Here is a 26,242-nt window from a genome sequence, read left to right as displayed (position 1 = left end):
CTACCCCTTACCCTACCCCTTACTCTCTACCCCCTACCCCACCCCTCTACTCCTACCTCCCCCCCTCACCCACCTTACTCCTACCCCCCTCTTACACCCTACACTCCCTCTCCTACCCCCTACCCCTACCCCACCCTTACTCTACCTCCACCTCCTACCCTTTACCCTCTCCTACTCCCCCCCTTACCTACTCTACTCCCTACCCTACCCTACTACTCTCCACCCTCTCTACCTTACTACCCCTACACCCCACCCTCTACTCTCTACTCACCCTCACCCTTACCTCCCTACCTCCCCACACTCTACCCCCATACCCTCACTCCTACCTCACCACCCTTACCTCACCCTTTACTACTCCTACCTCCCCACCCCTTACTCACCCACTCTCTACCCACTCTTACCTCATCTCATACATCTCTACTCTACTACCCTACCTAAACCCCTTACTCACTACACACTACTCATACCTCAACCCTTTACCCTCTACTCTCAACTCCTACCTCATACCCTTACCCTTTACTCGTCAACTCCTACCTCACCCCTTACTCTCTACTCTGCTCCTCCAACCTCACCCGCTTCCTCACTACAACTCTCTACCCCTACCTGCACCCCATACACCTCTACACTCTCCCACCCCTAGCCTTCACCCCTTACTCTCTACTCATCTACCCATACCTCACCGCCTTACCTCTGCTCACCCCACCTATCCCCTAACTCTCTACTCTCTGCTCCAAACCTCACCCCTACTCTCTACTCTCTACCCCTACCTCACCCCTCCCCCTCTAATCCCTCTACTCCCTACCTACACCCCTTTACTCCTCTACTCTCTCCTCCTACCTCACCCCTTACCCCTACTCTCTACCACCAACCTACACCCTATCTACTCCTACGTCCTCTCCTCCTGTTACTCTCCATTCCTACCCTTACTCTCTTACTCTTCTACTCCAAAACTCACCCCTCATCTACTCTTACACTCTACTCTCTTACATCTCTATTCCTTACTATACTAACTCCTACTACCTCCAACCGTCACCGTATTATCTCTACTCACAACTCCTACCACATCCCCATACTCTCAACACTTTACACCTACCAAAAAAACCCCCTACCCTCTACTCTCAACTACACCTTACTCATCCCCTCACTCTCGAACATCTCCACTACACTCAAGCCTAACCCTCTTACCCTCGTACTCTCAACTTCCTACCTCACCCCTTAACACTCACCTCTCTCCACATAACCACACTACTTACGCCACTTCTCCTACCAATCACCCCTTACTCTCTACTCTCTACTCCAACCTCACCCCGTAACTCCTCTACTCATCTACTCCAACCTGCACCCCTTACCCTCTACACTCACCTACCAACCTCACCCGCCTTAGCTCACTACTCTACTACACGCTACCTCACACCCGTGTACGCTCTCTACCTTCTCTACTCCTACCTCACGCCCATACTCTCTACATCTCAACTCACCTAAGACAACTGTACCCTCCTACCCTCTACTCAACTCCTCAGCACCTACCTAACCGCGCTTAACCCTGCTACACTCTACTTCCTACCTCAACCCCGTAACGCTCGCTACTCTCTACTCCAACCTCAACCCACCCCTCACTATTACTGCTCTACTCCTACCTAACCCCCTCGACGCTCCTACTCTCTACTCTACCTACTACCTCATCCCTATACTCTCTACACTCTCCTCTCATCCTCTAACCTCAACTACATACTCTCTAACTCCCTACACACCACGCTTACTCTTCTACACTCTACTCCTACCGTCATCTCCTTACCCTCTACTCTCACTCCTCCTACCTCATCCCTTTACTCTCTACACTCTACTCCTACCTCAATCTTGTACGCTTCCCTAACTATTGATCTCTACTCCCTAGCCAAACCCCTTACCCCTCGTACTCTCTACACCAACCTCACGCCCTAACCCTCATACTCTCTTACCCCTCACCTCACCCCTTACTGCTCACCTCCTACTCCTACCTAACATCCTTACCGCTCTACTCTCTCTACTAACTCCATACTCTCTAACTTACACTCTTAAAACTCCTCTACTTCTACCTCACTCATACCTCTCATCCTCTCCACACACTCTCCGTCTCTACCTCACTACCCTTAAGCCCTCTACGTTCTACCTTCCCCCTTAACTCTCTACTCTCTTCTTCTACCTCCCGACTTACCTCTACTCTCTTCTTCTACCTCCCACTTACACTCTACCCTTACTCTCCCACACTTCTCCAACCTACATCACTTACCACTCTACTCTCGTACGCCTACCATACCCCTCAATCCTCTACCCTCCCTCCTCCTCTCACGCCCTTACCCTCTACTCTCACTCCTTACCCTCTACCCCTTACTCACTCCTACCTATCTCACCCCTTCATTCTCGTAAACTCACAACTCCTACCTCATCCCCTTACGTCTCTACGTCTCCTACTGCCCTACCTCACGCCCTTACTCTCTTACTCTCTAACTCCTAAACCTCATCCCTTTAGCGCTCTACTCACTACCCCCTACCTACTTCCCTTACTCTCTACACACGAAGAAGTAGGGGGGGGGGGGGGGGGGGGGGGGGGGGGGGGGGGGGGGGGGGGGGGGGGGGGGGGGGGGTCATCCCCTTACTCTCTTACCTCTACTACTACCTACCTTTACATCCTTACCCTCTACTCTCTACTCCTACCCCTCACCTCACCCCTTACTCTCTACTCTCTACTCCTACCATCACAAAGCCCCCTATACTCTCTTCTCCTACCTTCAACCTGCTACCCTCTACCCCAGCAACACTCTCGTACTAACCAACCTCACCCCTTACCCTATACTCTCTACTCCAGACGCTCACCTCTTATAATCGTCTACCTCCAGCTAGCTCACTACTCCATACCTCACAAACTACCTTATCTCCTTCTACTCTGCTTTCTCCCACCATCACTACCCTTACTCTCTACACAACAACAATCTCTGACTCACCCATTACTCTCTCCGCCTACGCTCCAACCCTCATCTCTAACCATCAACACACACCTCACCCCTTTACGTCTATTACTCCTTCTACTTACTCTACAATCACCCGTTACCCACTACTCTCCACCGCCCTACCCTAACTCACTTTCACCCTTTACTACACTACTTCCAACCACACATCCACTACATCTTCCAACGGCACTAACACCTTCCTCAACCCTCTACTACAACACATCCTACCAAGGTGGGGGGGGGGGGGGGGGGGGGGGGGGGGGGGGGGGGGGGGGGGCAAACAACCTTAGCTCTACACCCACTCTTACGCCGTACAAACACACCTTACACTCGTACCCTCTCATCCAAACTCCCAACCATTACGCTCAACACTCTACGTCCAACCTAACCCCATACTCTCAAACCTCTCATACTGCCTACCAAACCCCAAACTCACTACTCACTACTACCTCATACCTCACCCCTAACTCACAACACTTCTCTACTTCCAACCTACACCCCTTATACTTCAACACTCAAGCTGCCTACCTCACACCCATACACTCTACACGTCTACACCAACCACACCCCTTACTCTCTAGCTCTCTACACCTATCCGTTCAAACCTTACCCTCTTCCTCCTCCCCTCCTAACCCTCACCCCCATACCCTTTACTCTCAACTCCTACTCCTATCTCACCCTTTACTCTCTAACTAGTTTTACTCCAACCTCACCCCATTACGCACTACTCACCAACTCCAATCTCACCCCTTAACACTCTACACTCTACTCTCTACTTCCAACCCACATACCCCTTACCCTCTCTACGCTCGATTCTTCCTACCACACCCCTTACGCACTACTCTCTACTCCTAGCCTCCACCGCGCTAACCACTCCTACACACACACACCAACCAGTACCCGCAAAACCCTCAACTCATCCACCAACCAACACCCGCTTACTCTCTACACCAGCACTCACCTCACCACACCCCAAACTCACAACTCTCACCACCACCTCACCCCTAACCCACAACACTCGACCACCAACTCTCTCTACTCCTGACGCTTCTACACTCTACTCCAAACTCACCCCTAACGCTCTACTCTCTACTCTCTACTCCTACCATACCCCACTAACACTTCTACTCTCTACACACTACTCCGAACCCTCACACCCCTTATTTCTATACTGCACAACACTACCTGCCACCCCTTACGCCTCTAACTACTCTAAACCGTAAACCTCTACTCCTACCTCACCCCTTACTCTCTACTCTCTACTCCTACCTCACCATCCTCTCTACCCTTACTCTCTACTCCTACCTACCTCACCCCTCTACTCTCTACTCTCCTCCTACCTCACCCCTTACTCTCTACTCCTACTCTCCTCACCCCTCTCTACCTCTCTACTCCTACCTCACCCATTACCTCTACTCTCTACTCTCTACCTACCTCACCTTACTCTCTACTCTCTACTCCTACCTCACCCCTTACTCTCTACTCTCTACTCCTACCTCACCCTTACTCTACTCTCTCCTCCTACCTCACCCCTTACTCTCTACTCCTCTACTCCTACCTCACCCCTTACTCTCTACTCCTACCTCACCCCTTACTCTCTACTCTCTACTCCTACCTCACCCCCTTACTCTCTACTCCTACCTCACCCCTTACCCTTACTCTCTACTCCTACCTCACCCCTTACTCCTCTCTACTCCTACCTCTACCCTTACCCTCTACCTCTACTCCTCACCCTCACCCCTTACTCCTCTACTCCTACCTCACCCCTTACCTCTACTATCATCCTACCTCATCCCTTACTCTCTACTCCTACTCCTACCTCCTTACTCTCTACTCTCTACTCCTACCTCACCCCTTACTCTCTACTTCTCTCTACTCCTACCTCACCCCTTACTCTCTACTCCTACTCCTACCTCACCCCTTACTCTCTACTCTCTACTCCTACCTCATCCCTTACCTCTCTCTACTACTCTCTACTACCCACTTACCACTCTACTCTCTACTCCTACCTCACCCCTTACTCTCTACTCATCTACCTCACCCCTTACTCGCTACTCTCTACTCCTACCTCTCTACCTAACTTACTCTCTACTCTCTACTCCTACCTAATCCCCTTACTCTCTACTCTCTACTCCTACCTCACCCCTTACTCTCTACTTCTACTCCTACCCCCCTTACTCTCTACTCTCTTCTCCTACCTCACCCTTACTCTCTACTCTCTACTCCTACCTCACCCCTTACTCTCTACTCTCTACTCCTACCTCCATCTCTTTACTCCCTATCCCCGTTGTTTTTCTATAAGTCTGGATTACAATACATGTTTGATACAACATATTTGTTTTTTATTTTCTTACCATGGCATGTAATATTTGATTACCTCTCCGGAATCAAGCATCTGCGCCAGAGGTCAAGCATCCAAGGTCGACATCTTAAACTTTGATTTTCAATAGTTCCGCTTACAATTATTCACTTGTGTGTTATTTTATGAATATTCATTAGGATCAAAGCATTATAAACGAAAGTACGATGTACAACTGGAGTCGCAGATGCTGTTAATTCAGTTTTCTAGGATTCATACGTGCAGATGATGTGTTCAAAGTCATTAACACAAGTTTCTTTGAAATTGACGCACATGGCAGATTTCATTTGTTTTATTCCAATGTATTAGGCAATGATTAAAGATGCTCAACCGCAGGTAGTTTTCTTAAAAAAAACTGGAGTAGACGATTAAGTATTTTTATTGAGAAAAATTACATACTTTACACCATTGCCACCATTAAAAAGTTTGAACTTCTTATTTTACTTCAAGATAAAAATATTGAAAATAATTAATTGCATCCTTGGCACTACGTCCTATATGGAATGCTGTAATGATTGGGCATGAACCAAAAGCAAAATTAATTATTTTATATTGATTTTGTGTTAATTAGACATATTTATACACGATTAAACACCAATTATTGTTCAAATGATGAGTATCATTTATGCTGTGTTAGCGATGAAGCATATTTAAGGTGTACAAACATATATTTTTGAACAGTTCAATTGTAATGTTAAAATATCTATAAAAAACACTATATACGTAAATTGAAGCAGAGACATTCTCTATTGCGTTACAAAAATATTTCATAATCGGATTTTGTTGGCAAATTCAAATGAGTATTTCATCATAATTTAATAAAGGTTCCAAAAAGTAAAGCACCGATCAACAAACGTGTGAAAAAATGTATCTGGAGAAATATTCATAAACATCCTTTGATATTACCACTAGCTCCACGATTCATTGTTTTCAACACAGAATAATCACAGAATACTTTATATAAAAAAGAGATATAATTTTTATTATGAATTGGTAAATGAAACAACAATATATTACATTTTGTAAAAACTATCCATAAACGGCTTACATTAAATGTTTCAAATCTGAATGAACATCCAATAATTTTTATAATTGCTAATTATTTAGGTCTTAGATTTGAAAAAAAAAACAAGAGAATATTTTCGGCAAACAGAATGATATTTACATACGTATTATGATATTGATACTTTTTACTTCTTTCAGTGGAACAAAACATCAACAAAATGCTCACAAGATTACAAAGTTCTACAGTAATATGAAGCATAAACTACAAACACTCGCGTATAGTGGAACTCTTGCCCTTTTATAGTGCCTATCACTGAAATATGCCACCGAAAACAAAAAGCAATACATTCGAACCGATTGCTTTATACTGACAACGAGCGAACCAGTGGTCCTATTCATTGCATGCTGAGCGCTAAGCAGGAGCAGGAAAAACTACTTTTTAATAGACGTTGGTGTGTCTCGGCCAGGGGAGGGAATAGAACTCTGAACCTACCTAACAGGGGGCGAGCACTCAACAGAAGGCAAAAAGTAAGGTGGCGTCAAGGAAGACGTTAAGAAGAATAAAGTCAGTTAGAAAGAAGAGAAAAGATAAGATAATATAAGATCCTACGAATACATATCATATATACGTTATATGCTATTTTAGTTCTTGTCTTAACCACTTGTTGTCAGAGTGGAATCAGAAATATCTCTGGTCGAATGCTGCTTAAGCCTACTTATCGTATAATCGATTATTTTCGCATGGTTGATATTTTCAAGATATTCACAGATGATTGCTATGAACGCGAAAATTTGATTCGCCAAATATTGCGAAAGATTAATTGCATATGCACTGACAGCCAGATAAATTTACAAACCGTGATTCATATAAAAAAATTATGATTTATCTATTATTAATGTTTGTGAGTAGGAAACGTGGCTTCAAAACGTCTCGTGATCGGTTCTATTTCCATTCAAGCTACAATGACCTTAACATCTTGGATTTAACATATTTTTTCCTTTTAAAATTACGGTAAATGTTCAGAATAAAATTGTTTTGTGTTAAATATAGGTCAAAGTTGACGGGGTGTTATTCGATTTCAGTCTATCACTGGATCCCCTATAGCAGGGAAGACATAGTGACCCGAGAGATTGACGCAAATATTTTTCACTCCATTTACAACGCTAATAAACATGGTTATAAATTAATTCGGCTGATACATCTGTCTTATATACTAATACCCAATGAAATTATATTGTTTTACATAGCACGCTCAATTTTCATTTAAACATCTTTATATTCAAACGTAACGGAAATTTAATATTATACAGTACAATACTCGATTCCATTGTGTGTCTATTGGATCATCATCTTTGATTTCTTTATAGGCACAAAATATACGACACCATCAGGAAAATAAATCCAGTTCATTAATTTCGGTTGATATGTTGTTCATTCGTGTATTCGCCATTGAGGTTAGTAAGGCTGCAAGGACTGGCGTACCACCAACCACCACGGTGATCTTCGACACAACCGTGATAATGAGTATGAACAGTGATGTCACGATCGAAGGTGCAGAAAGCGTAACCATTATTATCTAGCATGGCATCATCTGAAAGACAAGGAGAAAAGTAACGATTAATACAATCTAAAACCCCACGTGGACAAGGGTATATTAATCAAATCGAAAGAGTTTGACTGCTCAACACGAGGCTTGACGAATGCTCAAATAGCCTTAGGTTTATCTATTTTTTTTTCTTAAAAGGTAGTGTTCAAGGTAATGGTAAAATTTCCATAAAACTCCCGCAGCCACATTTTCTTTATACTTTGCAAGTCGAAAGTTCTACTAGTTGCCCCTTTAAAATAACGTTTGTGATTTTAAAAAGGCCCAAAGGGCCTGAAATCTTTGTTTTCATTTTCACTAAAACTACCTTCACAAATATGTCAAAATAAGTCATCCTTTTTTAATATTGTTTTTATTCATAAATTATTTGAGTAGATTGTATACTTTATATCTCAGTATTTTTTCAGAATTTGAACGGAAAATTTTGCTTTAAATAATTTTTTTTACAAAATAATAATACTTTTGGGAAAATGGAAAACAAATTATTGCTCTTTGTCATCTCAGTTCACCCTATTTACGGGTAGTCCACAATTTTTTAACATGCATTAAAGCACTCTCAGAACATTCATTGTCTATATCTAAATTAGTTTCAAAATTAGAATCCGGGAAAACAGGTTTTGGTTCATGTAAACATAGCGAGGGCAGGTAGCAACATAACTCTGTTTTGTTAACATACCTAAATAACCACATCCAGGTTAAGATACGAGAGTCCAATTTAAGCGAAAATAGGAGTGTGTGGTAATACTTTTGGATGCTAAATATAATGGTAAAAGTTTCTAAAGTACTGGTTGTCATGGTAACAAAATAGAGACACTTGATTGGTTGAAATTTAGATATTGGCAGATTTATGTGAAAATTGATACACTGTATATAGGGGTTATAAAGTACGCTGAATAACACAGAAACACTTTCGAAATGCTTGGTTTCCATGGTAACAAAATGAGCGACTGATTAGTTGAAGTTTAGATATTTTTAGATATAAGTGAAAATTAGTACATATGGTTTATGAGATATACCGAATACGATAGTAGCAGTTTTGAAATACCTTGTTGTCGCATTAACAAAATAAAGGACCCTGATTGCTGAAAATTAAGATTGCAGTCTTTGTGGTGTTGGTATTCTTTTCAGTGAACACATTTTTTTTTGAAACCCAAATGTAATTCTGCTTAATTCAGTTTTATATTGCTTGTATCTACTTGGTGGAAAGAATAATCATAATTTGTATCTTTTGAGTCTGATTTACTAACGAAAATACATTTCTTTCCCATTATTATTTGATCTATGATATTGAAAAAGAAACTATTTGTTTCACCCAAGAGCATATCTAGTTGTTTGGCTTTTTTGTACCGTTAGGGAAAATGCAATAATATAATTTTGGTATAAGCTTGCATGGTTAAAATGTTGTCGTAATTACTTACCAGAAAGGTCTCCAGAGAATCCACTTACAGACAATCGGTAGTTGTTTGCTTCGTTGGCCACCTGGAATACCGAGTATTGTGCATACGCTTTTATCCCTGACCACGATTCTAGTTCAATACGCAGCATCCGCGAGCTAGTCGTCAGTAGGTGAAGCTGATCATTGCCTTTGAATAAGAGGAAAAGAAATATAAGATGACTACTATATAACCTCTGTAACATTGTATCATTTTACCGTTCATATTACAGAAAAAGTAATAATTATAGATACCATAATGACGCGATTACCGTAGATTTTTTACATTTTGTTGACATGGGTTTAGTCAATAATTATTTTTATCACATAGCCTGTGACAGAAAAAAGCATTACAGTATTGTGTGATATTCTCTGAATCTAGGCAAACAATCAAGCCTTAAAGAGACAAATGTACTGCTTTTTTGTACAACTGCACATAACATTTGATGTTATGGTAAGGGAAAATAAAGTCAACTAACAAGTTAAGCTATTAATTCGCCTGAAATGTCCCTACTTTGTTTTTTGTATTATCAATGACTGGTTGCTAAGAAAGTAAACAATTTGTTATCGGAAAATCAAGTTGTGATAAAACATAGGCTCCATCGGTAATCACATTGACAACCATAGTGTATTATATGGAATGATCCCCGATTTACCTCCATTAATTAATAAAACAGACTCCTTTAATATACAGTACTTTAAATACCGGTATAGGCAGTACCATCTTTATTCCAATCATGCAATAGATTGCGATACAAATGACATGTCAAAATAAAGAACTGTACTCTGCCCATATCATCAGAAGTACATGTCATGTTTTAAATGCGACTTGTTTGACTTACCAATCCAAAAAATCACCCGATGTATCTCCAAAACCACTTTTGTAGTCTGCCCAGTTGCGATAGAAGTCAACATTCCCTTGTTCTTTTCGTTGTATTATCTAAATACAGTACAACATGAATATATAGAACCTCTGGGCCGGCCAAATTACTTCGTAGATGCATATATTCGTTATTCACATACTGTTAAAAGTGGATATTTTTGCGTGCGGAATTTTTTGTTTTGTCAGCTCCTAAACTGTTCGCAATGAGGACATTTTCGCCCTGTTAGACATACCGATAATCAATTTTCCCGGTGTTCTATCTTTGGAATATATGTTTTTTTTTCGAGTACGAGTTACTTCCCCTGACGAATGGATTTCACAAAAGGGAAAACTACATACATATACATGTATAAAGTATAATGAAATGCTGCATTCTTGATATACAACAAAGTATATAAAACATCAATTACATTGTGTATATCCGGTATAGTGTGTTAATCTATTGTACCAATTATTATAATGGATGATACACGGTTTGGTGGAGGAGGTCCAGCCCTGAGTACCGCCATGTTTTTGAGAGCCGCGTGGCTGAATCACAGGATGTTTTTAATTATGAGGTGCCAATAGCGTTTACATTGTCATAACCTAATCATATTCTAACTTATTACAAGTTCTTGTAATACAAGTTTCTGTCAACGATTATGATAAACTTACATAACACTGACGAATCGAATGCCAGGATTATCATATCTGTACTATCAGACAAGAAACGGTGTCTTGGAGTTTATTATCAGTTATATAATTACCTAGTGAAAATATTCGCGTGTCGATGTTAATGTTTGGGAAATAATGAAAATGTACGTGCTTTGATTGGCAGTTATTGAACAGTCAATAACAGAATTGTTTGTAATCTTCTAATGGAAATAAATATCTTTCTATTCATCAATAACTTTGACGTATTTTCAATGCATTAACTTTTTCATATAACCCATTGAAAAACAAAAGATCAAATCAATAATCCCAGAGAAAGGTAAGTTGAAGTAAAAAGTATTCGAATTTCTAAAAATAAAAAAGTAGCACATTAGGATTCAAAGCGGAATACGAACAAAATGTCAACTACGCATAAAACTATTGTATTCATGCTAGATTTTTTTTTAATTTATTTGTTTATAGAAATATTAAAATATACATACAGTCCACGGATCTTCATCTTTGTGTGTGTTGGTTTCAGCTGCTGCTACGGCTTATAATTTCATAGAATAAAAAAAGTAGTAAAATTAATCTGGATTTTAGAGGAGATTGGCTGAATTATAAGGATTAAGTAAGATAGGTGATTTATACTTTAAATATGTGAATATTTGAATATATTTTAAAATCATGAACCACTTCTAGGATTATTTGAATTACACACAGATTTTTATGTTATATCTCCATAATATCATAATCATTCTAAGTTAATCCTTAATATTTATGCAGAAAGCAATTTTAGTTGCCACAGATAACACTAACACTTCAAACAATGCCGACGTCAGGGTAATCCAATAAGCCCTAATCTCTTTTCTCTTTGAAAACGAGCTTAAAAATTATCATCATTTTTCAAAAATAAACCATGGAAACTATTAGATACTGTAAATCAAAGCGATAGGTTTTCGCAAATTTTGCGATCAGAGTAAATTGGGGGGTATCAGTCTCCTCGAATGCATGTAAACCTCAATTATTTTTATACATATTACACAAATATTTTATTTAACGCACGGACGTTAATACTACAAACTTGTTTTAAGCAAGAAATCGTGAAGTTTAGTAACTATGGGAGATCGTTTACAGCTGTAGAATATTAAAGTAGACTTACTAGTAGATGCACCTTCGTACAAGAAATCGTGAAGTTTAGTAACTATGGGAGATCGTTTACAGCTGTAGAATATTAAAGTAGACTTACTAGTAGATGCACCTTCGTACAAGAAATCGTGAAGTTTAGTAACTATGGGAGATCGTTTACAGCTGTAGAATATTGAAGTAGACTTACTAGTAGATGCACCTTCGTACAAGAAATCGTGAAGTTTAGTAACTATGGGTTGATCGTTTACAGCTGTAGAATATTAAAGTAGACTTACTAGTAGATGCTCCTTCCGTACAAGAAATCGTGAAGTTTAGTAACTATGGGAGATCGTTTACAGCTGTAGAATATTAAAGTATTAAAGACTTACTAGTAGATGCACCTTCGTACAAGAAATCGTGAAGTTTAGTAACTATGGGAGATCGTATGGGAGATGTAGAATTTAAAGTAGAATACTAGTAGATGTCCTTCGTAAAGAAATCGTGAAAGTAACTTGGGAATCGTTTACAGCTGTAGAATATTAAAGTAGACTTAGTAGTAGATGCACTAGTAATGCACTTCGTACAAGAAATCGTGAAGTTTAGTAACTATGGGAGATCGTTTAGAATATTGAAGTATAAAGACTACTGAGATGCACCTTCGTACAAGAAATCGTCGAATATTAAAAGTATTAAAGACTTAAAGTAGATGCACCTTCGTACAAGAAATCGTGAAGTTTTAGTAGTAACGATGTTACAGCTGGTAGAATATTAAAGTAGACTTAGTAGTAGATGCACCTTCGTACAAGAAAATCGTGAAGTTTAGTAACTATGGGAGATCGTTTACAGCGTAGAATATTAAAGTATTAAAGACTTAGTAGTAGATGCACCTTCGTACAAGAATCGTGAAGTTTAGTAACTATGGGAGATCGTTTACAGCTGTAGAATATTAAAGTATTAAAGACTTACTACAAGAAATCGTGAAGAGTGCGTTTACACTGTATAATATGAAAAGTATTAAAGACTTCGTACAAGAAATCGTGAAGTTTAGTAACTATGGGAGATCGTTTTACAGCTGTAGAATATTAAAGTATTATAAAGTAGACTTTATAGTAGATGCACCTTCGTACAAGAAATCGTGAAAGTATTTTAGTACATGGCGAGATCGTTTACAGCTGTGAATATAAAGTTGTGTAAATATTACCTCTTACGAAATGTTTATGCATAACGACATGGGAGATCGTTTTAAGACTGTATTATTAAGTATATAAAGACTTAGTAGTAGATGCACCTTCGTAACAAGAAATCGTGTAGAATTTAAAGTATTAAAGACTGAGTTGAAATGGGAGATTAATTTTTACAATCAATAGGAGCTATATTAAATGTAACTAAAGACTTAGTTAGTAGATGCACCTTCGTACAAGAAATCGTGAAGTTTAGTAACTATGGGAGATCGTTTACAGAATAGTAGTCGAATATTAAAGTATTAAAGATCTTAGGTAGATGCACCTTCGTACAAGAAATCGTGAAGTTTAGTAACTATGGGAGATCGTTTACAGCTGTAGAATATTAAAGTAGACTTACTAGTAGATGCACCTTCGTACATGAAATCTAAAAGAAAGGAAATATGTGACATAATTGTGTAAATATTATCTTCGATGTTTATGCATAACGACATTAATTGTTTTAAGAGACTATTTTCATATATATAAACATAAAAATGTAAAAAAAGAATTGAGTTGAAATGTGCCTTAATTTTTACAATCAAGAGGAGCTATTTATATGTATAACTCGCCGGTAAATGTAACTAATATTTTAAGTATAACAATACATACAACTCATAGGTTTTAATTTACATGACCATTTACAATAGTTGTAGAATATTAAAGTAGACTTACTAGTAGATGTACTTTCGTGCATGGAATCTAAAAGAATGAAAACATGTGGCATAATTATGTAATCTACGATGTTTATGCAAAATGACATTAATTGTTTTCAGACTATTTTCGTATACATAAACATAAAAATGTAAAAAGAAAAAAAAATGAGTTGAAATGTGCCTTGATTTTCACACTCAAGAAGAGTTTTTTATATAATTAACTCAACGGTAAGTGTATCTAGTATTTTAAGTATTACAATACTTTCAACACATAGGTTTTAATTTACATGACCGTTTACAATAGTTGTAGAATATTAAAGTAGACTTACTAGTAGATGTACTTTCGTGCATGGAATCTAAAAGAATGGAAACATGTGGCATAATTATGTAATCTACGATGTTTATGCATAGCGACATTAATTGTTTTGAGACTATTTTCATAAACATAAAAATGTAAAAAAAAAAAAAAAAAAAAAAATAGTTGAAATGTGCCTTGATTTTCACTCTTACATTTTTTCAACGGTAAGTGTAACTATATTTTAAGTATTATAATACATACAACGCATAGGTTTTGATTGACATGATGACACTACTGCCAGAAATCATTATATCTGCGCACGGTCAAACCATGAAGCTAAGTTGTGGTCTACAGTTTCATTTCACATAGTTTTAGTGTTATTAGAAAGTTAATAGTGACTTCTACAAATATGTTTTAATTAAACCTGCATAACAAATAAAATCAACAATTTCCACTGTCTTAAAATCTGTAACGTAACTTATGCCTAAAAGGCATCAAACATGTTTAGTTGTCCATTTGAATGGTTTCTACAGCTTAATTCATCAAATATTATGGTTTGTAATAATTTACAAAAGAAGAAATTGCATTAAAAATTCAGCCCAGTTATGTCACCTACAAATTATAACGTTTTCACATACAACCTTCTGAATACCAAAGTGTAAGATAAGTATATATTTACTGTTAATCTTGGAGAAGAGCACACTGGAATCTGACACATTGGTGGCATTTCCATCAAACAATAATTGGTAGTAGATGTCACATCTCTCCTCGAGTTTCGTGTACGAGAACGACAAGCAATCCTCTTCCTCATGGCACTTCATTGCACACATTGGACGATTTCGTACTCCGTGGTGTGAATGTCCTGTATCTAATCCTATATTTGTCGGTTCCACGCCGAATACTCTTCGAAACTTGCTCCGTTCACATGTTTCTGTTGTAGCAGAAACGTCCATAGTTGTAAACAGCAAAATGACGCACACTAATTTCATTATATCAGGTATTTAAGATGTCAATTTTATAAAACACTAAAATAATTCTTAGGTCATGCAGTGTAGTACATAGACTTCCGTACGTTCAGTATTATGAAATAAGACTAATGAAACATTACGCTACATCAAAGCTTATATTGTATAAGTTTGCCGTTTGCTACTTGGAGACCATTCATTGGCTGTATGTCTAAACAAATCAACCAATCGACTTCTTGATAGTTCCTAATGACTCGACAATTATTTCGTTAATATTTCAGATGATATCCAGGTATCTTGGGGGAAAGGCAGTGTGAATTATAGATACAACAGTAGCAGGGTGAGTGTGTACTCTAGCCCTAATAGACACAAAATATTTATTTCAATGAGCAAAAAGATTCTGCAAGCTGCAACTGAACAGGAACGCTTTCTGTTGACTTTGGTGTATATATCCACAGTTGATCAGCACGATGGCCTCTGACTGTGTATTAGTCGTCCGCTATCAATTACAGACTGCTCTCTTGGCTCCCACAAGTAGTCCCATTAAAGGCTAAATGAGGCGTTTTGTTGTCATTTACTGAAAAGGAATTCTTACAGATATAGAGGTATAAACATAGATTAAAGAAAAAAATAAAATAAGATAAAAAAAACTATTTTGTATTATATTGTTAACGCTTATATTACTAATTTTTGTTTGTTTACAAGTCTTTCCATGTCTCTTTTCGTATTTATTGTTATTTTTTGGATGATAGTCACCCTACAGTTATTGAACATCTGAGGGTTATCAGTACGCTGTACTTGGAGAGAGTTATTGGAATTCTTCTGACTTAGTGCGATTGTAAACATTTCATCATCAAAATCGATGTCGTCAAAATCTCTTACTGCTGCGGCTGTCAAGGCCAGCATAGGGGCCGGGGCGGTCAAGGCCGTCATAGGGACCGGGGAGATCAAGGCCGGCATAGGGGCCGGGGCGGTCAAGGCTGGCATAGGGGCCGGGGCGGTCAAGGTTGACATAGGGGCCGGGGCGGTCAAGGCAAAAAGGGATTGACCCAGGTACATATTTTCTGCATTGAAAACCCTCTGATAAACCGATAAGACTGGACAGATTTGAGGCCCGTGACCGACATGATCTGTGTGGCTCCAAAGTTACACTTGGCCAGCACTGTGGCCCCTGTCACTCGGATGGAGTGGTTCGTGTATATTTCACTGAAATTACATCTCACACTCAAGTCACTTCGGAAACCCCTATTCTTCTCACCAACCCCATGTTGCAGTACAAACATCGCCAACCTTGAATGATTCCTTTGGTCGCCGCCACAACCTGCAAAAGAAACCAAATTTTACATAGGAACTATTGGTAGTTTAACTCATCGAAACACTTATGTTACAAACTTGAAAAACCAGGATGTAAATAAAGTATACATTTAAAATTATTATGAATTAGATATTTAATATTATAGAATTAAGAAAAATTGAGAATATTTTTTTCATATGTCTGATATTTCAAAACATAATTCATTTTAACTTTATTAATCAATGTTTTTCGTTTTTTACCTACCTGTGACATTCTGGGTGCAGTTTTCTGACATACTTTTTGAATGAAGCGACTGGAAAGTACAGAGATCCTGAGGAAAATATGTGCATTTTGAACATAAAAATATAATAAAGAAAAAAAGTACATTTTCTGAGAATGCAAAAATAAATCAATTAAAAAAGAGAAAAAAAAAACTCTTAAATCTTGTTTTCAGGTCATTTTTTGCAAACGAAAATGGCGGAATTACTTTATTTTACCTTCTTACCTATGCATATTATATTTAAGCGCTTCATGTAGGATTTGCATCTGTCCAGTTGGCATTCATAATGGCTATGAATGCCAACTGAAAGACGTTCAGTGCTTATATGACTGTAAAATGCACTTGGTAAGGTTACATAGTGGGACAGCAGTGAAAATGTAAATATAGACATATACCTGGGCTTTCTGGCATGAGTTCTGTTGTAAGCTCCTTATAATTGGCTGTGTGATTCTTTGTCATTTCGTCGATGGCTTTTTACTCTGAACGTCCACTTAGTCATTGTCAATATATCTTCAAATCCTCTTCGTCTTATGTCGAAATGCACTTTATTAAACACACCGCATGGTGTACTTGGGTTTAAAGGGACAATTCACTCACGCTAATTCTTTTACATAACCAAGAAGCAAAATATGGTATAAATGTATTGTTCTACATTTCTTATGAAACATATAACATAAGATATTGACAAATTCCACGTCATTGTTTAGTATTTTAATTGATACCGTTGTAATTACAAATCGTTGATCAATACGATTAAGCAGGTACAATATGTACGCTGTACCAATATCCGAGCCAAAGTCACGCACGTTAAACAAATGAACTACATAACCACTGTCGAGGTGATATAATGATTTTTTAGGCAAGACAATTCACCTAATAAGGTAAACACACTTCTGTCAGAGCGATTTGAGCTGTTCTAGACAAAAGCAGCATTACTCTACGAGCAAGGGACTGGGTTCGGCAAACAAGATATTCGACCACAATGTGTAATGGCGGACAGCGAGTGAGTTTGAACATTTCACACGCATTTCACCACCATGGGATTTTCTGACATATCACAGTAAAACCGACTGATCTAATTTCCATTAGAACTGGGGGTTTTCCGATATATATACAAATTTTAATGTTCTCGTAGAATGAATTGTCCCTTTAAATATATGTATGTGTACAATTTGAAGCAGTCCTCTACTGATATGGGGATGTAATGATCAATGTTCCCTCTCCCTATTTGTTTTACCATCATTGCGCCTACTGGCATACGGGAGGCGACTCTCACAATATTCCTATCCCTTTTACATTACAAATACATTACCGCAGGTGCTTCACCCTCTAGTGACATTTCAACATATGTTCAGAGGGGACTTTTTATTATTAGAAGCGACAGTCGGAGCGTCGGCCATGTTGCCCTCTATAAAATACACCTGCCCCCCCCCCCCCCCCCCCCCCCCCCCCCCCCCCACACTAAGTCTGCGGACCATGCAACGCTACGAGGTATTTATGACATATGCTTGAACATTGTCATTGATAGTTCGGGTTCAGAAGTTTATCTTTACGTAATATGAACCACCTCTGATGACTATTGACGATGATTGGGTTTTATTTAACTATTGAACTACATTTAGTTAAGTAAGCATGAATGCCACCTGGACAATGACATATAAAACATGATGATCTTACGGGTACAGCAAGTGCAACTGTTAGGCTCAGATCTTTACAAAATCTTGGCAGGAATGAAAATGTGGTATACATGTAACTTATATAGAAATATACACCATATATACATAAATAATACATGTCGAAATTCCAATAATTAAGTACCGCATGGTACATGTTTTTCACTCTAAAGACTTAATTTGAAAACTGAATTAATTATACAATATCATTTACAGTAATTTATGCACATGTATGTATATATGTTAACAGCGAAATGAAAAAGTAAGAGGTTTATACAATCTGCAAAAATCTGAGTCAGAAATAAGTAAATAACCAATTCAAAGAAAACCAATATATATTGATTTGTCATCTGCGTGATCACTGGTGTAATGTTACGGTTCGAAAATATAACTCCTATGTATACAGTGAATTACACATGCACAATGTTTACGCGTTATACAGTAGGCCAAGTGGTGGCGAACTAGAGGTCGCGAACTGACATTACTGAGAGTTAAACTACATAATACGTGCAAACCATAATGTTGTTTTGTACATACCTGTTCCCAACTTCACGATTTGATCTTTCTGGATCATCTGGTGCATAAAACGTTACTGTGTAGAATATGTAGGGTTGATCCTTGTCACTCTCGCGTCTCGTTTGTGCAGGACAACTTAGATTGTCGAGAGCCGAAGTGACCGACATCGGTTAGTTTTAACTTCATCGCCAATTCGTCCAGATAAAGAACCAATTGCAATTCTACCGTGCTTCCAACCATTATTAAACATTTACATCGTCGTCTGACCAACATTATCTAAATTGAGAGGTTTGCAGATAAACAATCTAACAATGAGAATGTAATTGATCCATATCGCCGCTCCTGGAAGCTGAGTGGTCGTAAATATTCCGGAAAACGGGTTGTCGTAAACAAAATGTAAAATCAAATTCAGAGGAAAAACTACTTATCTTAGTAAGATTTTGTCGCTTTTCATCATTTATTTCTCAAACTAATTTATCGCTTTTCATCATTTATTTCTCAAACTAATTTATATACTGTAAAAACGTACATGACACAAGAGTTTGTGATGTCGTTTAAAAAAAACCAATAGTTTTGTCTGGCGGCGCACAAAACGTATGCGCGGATATCTAGTTCAGTATTTTTCATTGAAAATAATTAATTTCGCCCCAAAGAAAATTTTATGGTATTTGTCCTTTATGGAACAAGGACACATATATACGCGATTAAACACCAATTATTGTTGATATGATGACTATCGTTCATGTTCTGTTGGTGGTGGAGCATTCTTTAAGTAAGACCAGGAAAACCATTTATCAACAACTAATTACTTCACTAGATGGAACAGCCATTTTGGCAATGGTCAGTTGACGGTACCTTGTCAACATTAGTGACGCAATAATGTTCACATTATGGGTGTCATTTATATATCCTCATTGATTTCAGTTTCATTTGATTAATTCGTAGAAGTGACAAGTGAATGTAAATATTGGCTGTGCTGATCAGCTGGGAATATACACCTAATTCAATAGAACGCGTTCACATTCAATTGCTGCTGCAAAATCACCTACATTTTGTATAACATAATGAAATAAATTTTATCTTTAAGAGTTAGAATACATACTCATTTATGATTCAAACTTTTATTTCCCAAGATTCTCGCCTGAAATATAATGCCATGTTTATATATGAAATGCTTTCATGTTATAATTCATATATGCATTTTAAATGTCTACATGTTTTCAAACGTGTTGCTATAAAGAAATAGATTGCTGAGTCATTAAGATTACCAGAAAGTCAATTGTCTGATATAATGTAAAATAACCGTTTATTTCATATTTTTTTTATCTTCAAACCCGATTAATATTGCTATATATGTATGATTTTTCTGTAAATGATAACCAAGGCTTTAATGGAACTACTTGTAGTCGCCAATAGTACATGTAGATTGTGAGCAGACGACTAATAAACAGATTTATGTTATTGTATATTATGCCGATCAACAAAAAGGGTTCCAATTTCTTTCCAATTTTGCATAGATTAATTGAAAGAGGGTTTGAGTACCCATCGCTCTGCTACTAAATCTATATTCCACACTGCTTTATTTCCCAAGATACCTGGATATCACATGGTTTGTATCCTATTAGATAGATAACGAAGCCAATAATATGATGTGTATGATGTATATAAATATCGTCTCGATTATAATACCCTGTTTATAAATGAAATGCTTTAATGTTTAATTCTGATATTTTTTTAAATGTAAATATATTTTCAAGCTTTGATGCTAGAAACATGATGATTCCTGAGTCATAAGGAATTACCAGAAAGTCGATTGGCTGATATGTGTACAGCCAATGAGCGTTCTCCAAGCAGCATACGATAAACTTATGATATATAAGAATTTAAGTAGCGTAATATTTCATTAGTCCTATTTAATTAGACTGAAGGTATGGAACGCTATCTGCATTGTATGACCTACTAATTATTTTAGTTTTTGAAAAATTGCATTTGTAGTATCTAATGAAATGAAATTAGAGTACGTTATTCTGCTTTTTACAACTATGAATGTTTCTGCTACAAAAGAAACAAGTCAAATGAGCAAGGTCCGAAGAGTATTCGGCGTAGAACCGACACATTTAGGATTAGAAGAAAAAACGTCTCGACACGGAGTACGAAATCGTCTAATGTTTGCAATGAAATGTCATGAGGAAAAGGAGTGCTTGTCGTTCTCGTACACGAAACTCGAAGAGAGATGTGTCAACTACGATAAATTATTGCTTGGAGGAATTGCCACCAATGTGTCAGATTCGAGTGTGCTATTCTCCAAGATTCACCGTAAATATCTTTACTTATCTCACACTTTGGTATTTATAATTTTCATATAGTATTATAAAATGTTATATGTGCCATAACTGGGAGAATATATTTACTTACAATCTTTTCTTCACTGATTTATTAAAAACCATAATATTTGATGAATTAAGCAGTCAAAATATTTCAAAGAACAAAAAAAAATGTCTGATACATTGCAAACATCAGTTGCATCACAGAATATATGACTGTGGAAATTGTTGATTTTATGTCTTATGCATGTTTATATGAAACATATCTATAGAAGTCACAATTAACTTACTGATAACATTAAACATTGTGAAATTGCTTAAAATACATTCAAATATTAATTTTAGAACTTTTTTTTCTATGAAAACACCACAGACCCGGACGAAGCTCCATGGATTGTACGTATATTTAGATCCTTCTGTAAACAAATAAATTAACAATAAAAACTAATAATAAGGATAGTCGACATATTGTCCGTATTCCGATTTGAATCCTATAGAGCAAGACCTTTTATAGAAATTTGATAATTAAACCTTTACTATGTGAAGGGTTCTTGATTTGATCTTTTGTTTTTTATTGTGTTATATGAAAACATTAATACAATAAAAGTACGTCAAAGTCATTGATAAATAGAAAAGAGATTTATTTCGGTATATTTCAATTTTCACTGAAGTTAGACTCAATAAAACTACTTAGAATACCGGTTTCATTTGCTTATGAACTTGGGTATGAACTTGAGTATTTTAACATCTGTTTTCGGGCAAGAAAATATTTTATCTAGACCCAGTTCTGCCTAAGTAGGCGTACATGTAGGCCTAGGCATATATCTAAACGGACAGATTAAGACAATTTTAAAAACACTTTTTATGAACTCTCGTTTTACTGGCTCTTGTGTATCGTTCGAGTCAGCAACATTGCCTACCGAAGAAAAAATAAATTGTGCCATGTCCCTGTGTGACGTGTGTCGAAACTACGTTAGAACGTTTCAGTTACAAACAAATTATGATGCCTAAACGGCGATTAGAAATACCATATAAAAGTCAATGAGTGTTGGTTTACCTTTAATCAGTTGTTTAACCTGTATCAAGGATAAAGGCAACATAAACCGCTGGAACCTTTCCGTTCCCATCACGTTACGGTGACTCATTTTATATCGAAGCAGGAGACAACCGTATCACATAGTCAAGACATTATCCTTTCGCATCTTCGGCGGCCCATCAGTGCAACTACTTCAAAATTTATTGTAAATGTTTTAAGTTTTATTTGTATAACATTGATAATAAAGTTGTTTCTAAATAAATGTATGACAAATTGTAATATTTGGGCCATTTATTTTTAATTAGTTGCATTCTAATGTCGCACTATTTTCTTACGTCTCTCGTTGTAGACTTTCACAAGCCCAGAAACTCACAATTGGTCGATTTCATGGGGTGATGGATTGAATTGCTCTTGAAACAAATTGAATGAACTGCTCCATGGGGTGATGCATTGAGTTGCTCTTGAAACAAATTCAACATGAATTGCTTTGCAGTTCATTCAATTTATTTCAAGAGTAACTCAATTCATCATCCCATGAAATCGACCAAAGCAAGATTCAATCTTTAAACAAACATGATAGACAGTTTTGTTATTTCCCAAACACTTAATTTTAAAGTGTACATTGTGTATAAGTACGTGTGTGGATAATGAGGGTAGCTGAATACTCTTTGGCGTAAGAATTTTTAAATACTGACAAACACACGTACATATTTTGATGATCGCTTTGTTGCTTTTATCTCTGATTAAGGTTTAAATTTCAAAATAAAACATTCAACCAATCACCTGTTGGATGCACTTTTGCTTATAGCAAATTACATATATAACGAACATGCTTACATTAAATTTATGGTTATAACGTAGTAATTGTAATTCCCCGTCAAGTCTTTTTTAAGATGTTTGTTAAACATGTATAACGAACTATAATTATAACGAAGTGAATTAGCCGGTCCAGATGTTCTATATAACCATGCTGTATTGTATCTGTCAATATTTAGATAATTCAACGAAGAGAACATGGGAATGTTGACTTCTATCGGAATTGGTTAGAGTATAAAAATGGTTTTGGAGACATATCGGGGGATTTTTGGATTGGTAAGTCCAACAAGTCAATTCAACCATAACGTGTAAGTCCGACGATATTGATACTGAACATGTTGTTCATTTGGGTATATTATTTGTTACGTCATGTATTGCATGATTGAGTTCAAAATGATGCTGAAAGTACCGATATTTATTGTACTTTTTGTTAAAAGAAATCGTTTAAAAATGTACGGATGTAAATTGTGGGTTATCCATTATAAAACGTTATGGCTGTCGATATGTTTACCCAGGTTTAGGATAAAGGTGCCGATTGGGTCTGTATTAAATCACAACTTGAATTTTCGATGATATATTGTTTACTTTCTAAACATCCTGTTTTTGATAATACAAAATAAACATAGTAGAGCATTTTCAGACGATTTAAACTCATTTAATGTTGTTAAATTGTAAGTTTCTTTGATATGTTCATTAACAGAATATAAAGTTGTATGTGCAGTTGTACATTGTACACAACCGTACATTATATATGTATCTCTATGAGGGCTGTTCACTTGTCCAGAGTTGTTAACACGGATTATCAGGCGAAAGTGTAATTTTTTTCTGTCACAGGCTAATTCGGAAAGGCTAATTCGGAAATAATTATTGACTAGATCCATGTCAACGGAATTTTGAAAATTACGGTGATGGCGTCATTATGATATCTATTATTATTAGTATTATTATTAAATTTTGCAATATTAATGGTAAAATGATATAGAGGCTATATACAATAGCAATGTTATATTAATTTATCTCTTATTAAAAGGCAATAATCAACTTCACCTTCTGACGACTAGCCCGCGGACGCTGCGTATTGAACTAGAATCGTGGTCAGGGATAAATGGGTATGCACAATACTGGGTGTTCCAGGTGGCCAACGAATCAAATAGCTACAAACTTTCTGTAAGTGGATTTTCTGGAAACGTCTCTGTTGAGTAATTCAGTTTCGGTGTCTCTGTTTTAGAGTTTGTCACCGGTTATTGTATTCATAAGACAGAACATTCATTTTGACGTTGATCAGGTTTCGTGTCTACGTCAACCTTAGTGACGTCATAATGGTCACATTTTGGTTGTATATTATATCAGAATTCTGTAAATACGATGTCCTGATTTTTTTTCTGAATTCTAAATATCACAGAGTCAGCAAACATTGACAGATCGCCATTTCTACAAGGTTACAATTGTCGAGATCGAACTCAAAAAGATACCATTGTTAATATTTTTTCAGTCGAGTTAAGTTTTCCTATTTTCAAAATTCTGCATCTTTAAGTACTTTTTGGAAATCCAAACTACGATTTATGGAATTATGAGGTCAATGATGTAATGTGATTGTATTAAAGCAAATTACTTACATTGTTGACAAAATAACACTTTATTCGTTTATGATTGAGATGGAATTTTCCATATTTGAAAGGGTTATCCCTCGGTTATCATGACAAATATCACTCTATCTTTTACCAGAAAAAAGACAGTTCAAACTACTAGACAATGACATGAAGTCATCGATTCATGCCGCAACCATTGACGTTGACGTCATCAATCTTTATGCGTTGCAACTTCCCTGTGATGACAGCGCTATGAAAATATTTATCCAAATTTGGAACTGGAATTTCACCAAAGGTTAACGTTGAAAGAAACATAATTAAACATGGGTCTGTCAGGTAGGCAGCAAAAGCCCAGCCCTCTTGATAGATTGTGGATATCCCTGTCCAAATTACAGGCCCATGGAAGTTTATGTTAACTCCATTGGTGTAATGAAAAGTCTGTTTAGTGTAAAAATAATGCTTTGATGTCATCACCACATGCATCGGCTATCGTAGACGACATTTGTATCATAAAAGTATGAGATACAAATAATAAAACATACATGTAGGTCAGCCAGGTGATTAGGGATATCTCAACTCCCTTGAACGATATTTAGTTCGTCAAGCCTCGAGTTGACAAGTCAAAATCTTCAACTATGGCTGATATTCCCCTGTCCACTTGAGATGTCTATGCTAGATTTTATTAGTGTTTACTGTTCTTCTTGTCATTCAGTTAATGCGATGGCTATTCATGACGGTTTAGCTTTCTGCACCTTCGACCGAGACGTCAGTGTTTGGGCTCCAGGGATTGGATGTGCCGCAAATTACAATGGTGCTTGGTGGTACAACGATTGCTTCATGGCTAACCTCAATGGCAAATACATGACAGCTGATGGGACAGAACAAAGGTCATCGATGAACTGGGAACATTTCCCTCGTGATGAAATCGTATATTTGCCTCTAAAGAAATCAAAGATGATGATCCAATAGACACAAAATGAATTCGAATATTATACTGCATAATGTACAATTCTCGTTATGTATGGGATTCAAATGTGTTGATGTCAATCGAACGTGCTTTGAAAAACAATGTTATTTAATTGAACATCGCTTTGTAAGATACATACATTCGCCTTATCAGCAGCTTGAATTCAAAACCATGTTGAAAACATGTTGTTAACTGGGTGAAAAGTATCTACATAAAACTCTCGGGTCACTATGTCTACTCGGCTACGGTCGATCCAGTGAAAGACTGAACTCGAATGACGTCACATGAACTTTGACCTACATATTTAACATGGAACAATATGATTTTGAAAATTTTGAATTTTGAATTTTGAATCTTAAAGAAACAGGGTGGCTAAATCTAAAATGTTAGATCACTGTTACTTTGATGGAAATGGGACCGATCATCTTGCTCGCAAATGCACGTTTACCCATTCAATAGTCGTAGCATACACAATACAAAATGCAAAGTCACGTCCACTACGCGAGCGATGTGATTGACATCTGGCAGTTATACATAGCAGAAATAAAGGATTGACCAATGGAGACAGGAGATCGTTGTA

At 37.1% G+C, this 26,242-nt stretch overlaps 1 protein-coding gene across 1 annotated transcript; it reads left to right on the top strand.

Moving 5' to 3' along the window:
• Nucleotides 1-20,972: 20,972 nt before the first annotated feature.
• On the top strand, nucleotides 20,973-25,664 carry LOC138327257 (ficolin-2-like). The gene is made up of 2 exons (XM_069273234.1): nucleotides 20,973-21,246; nucleotides 25,408-25,664. The coding sequence occupies exons 1-2, from the start codon at nucleotides 20,973-20,975 to the stop codon at nucleotides 25,662-25,664; spliced, it is 531 nt and encodes a 176-aa protein (XP_069129335.1).
• The last annotated feature ends 578 nt before the right edge of the window (nucleotides 25,665-26,242 follow it).

Source organism: Argopecten irradians, chromosome 7 (genome assembly GCF_041381155.1).
Source record: "Argopecten irradians isolate NY chromosome 7, Ai_NY, whole genome shotgun sequence".
Taxonomy (NCBI): Eukaryota; Metazoa; Mollusca; class Bivalvia; order Pectinida; family Pectinidae; genus Argopecten; species Argopecten irradians.
The sequence above is the reverse complement of the archived record's forward strand: the minus strand, read 5'-3'. Positions and strand labels throughout refer to the sequence as shown.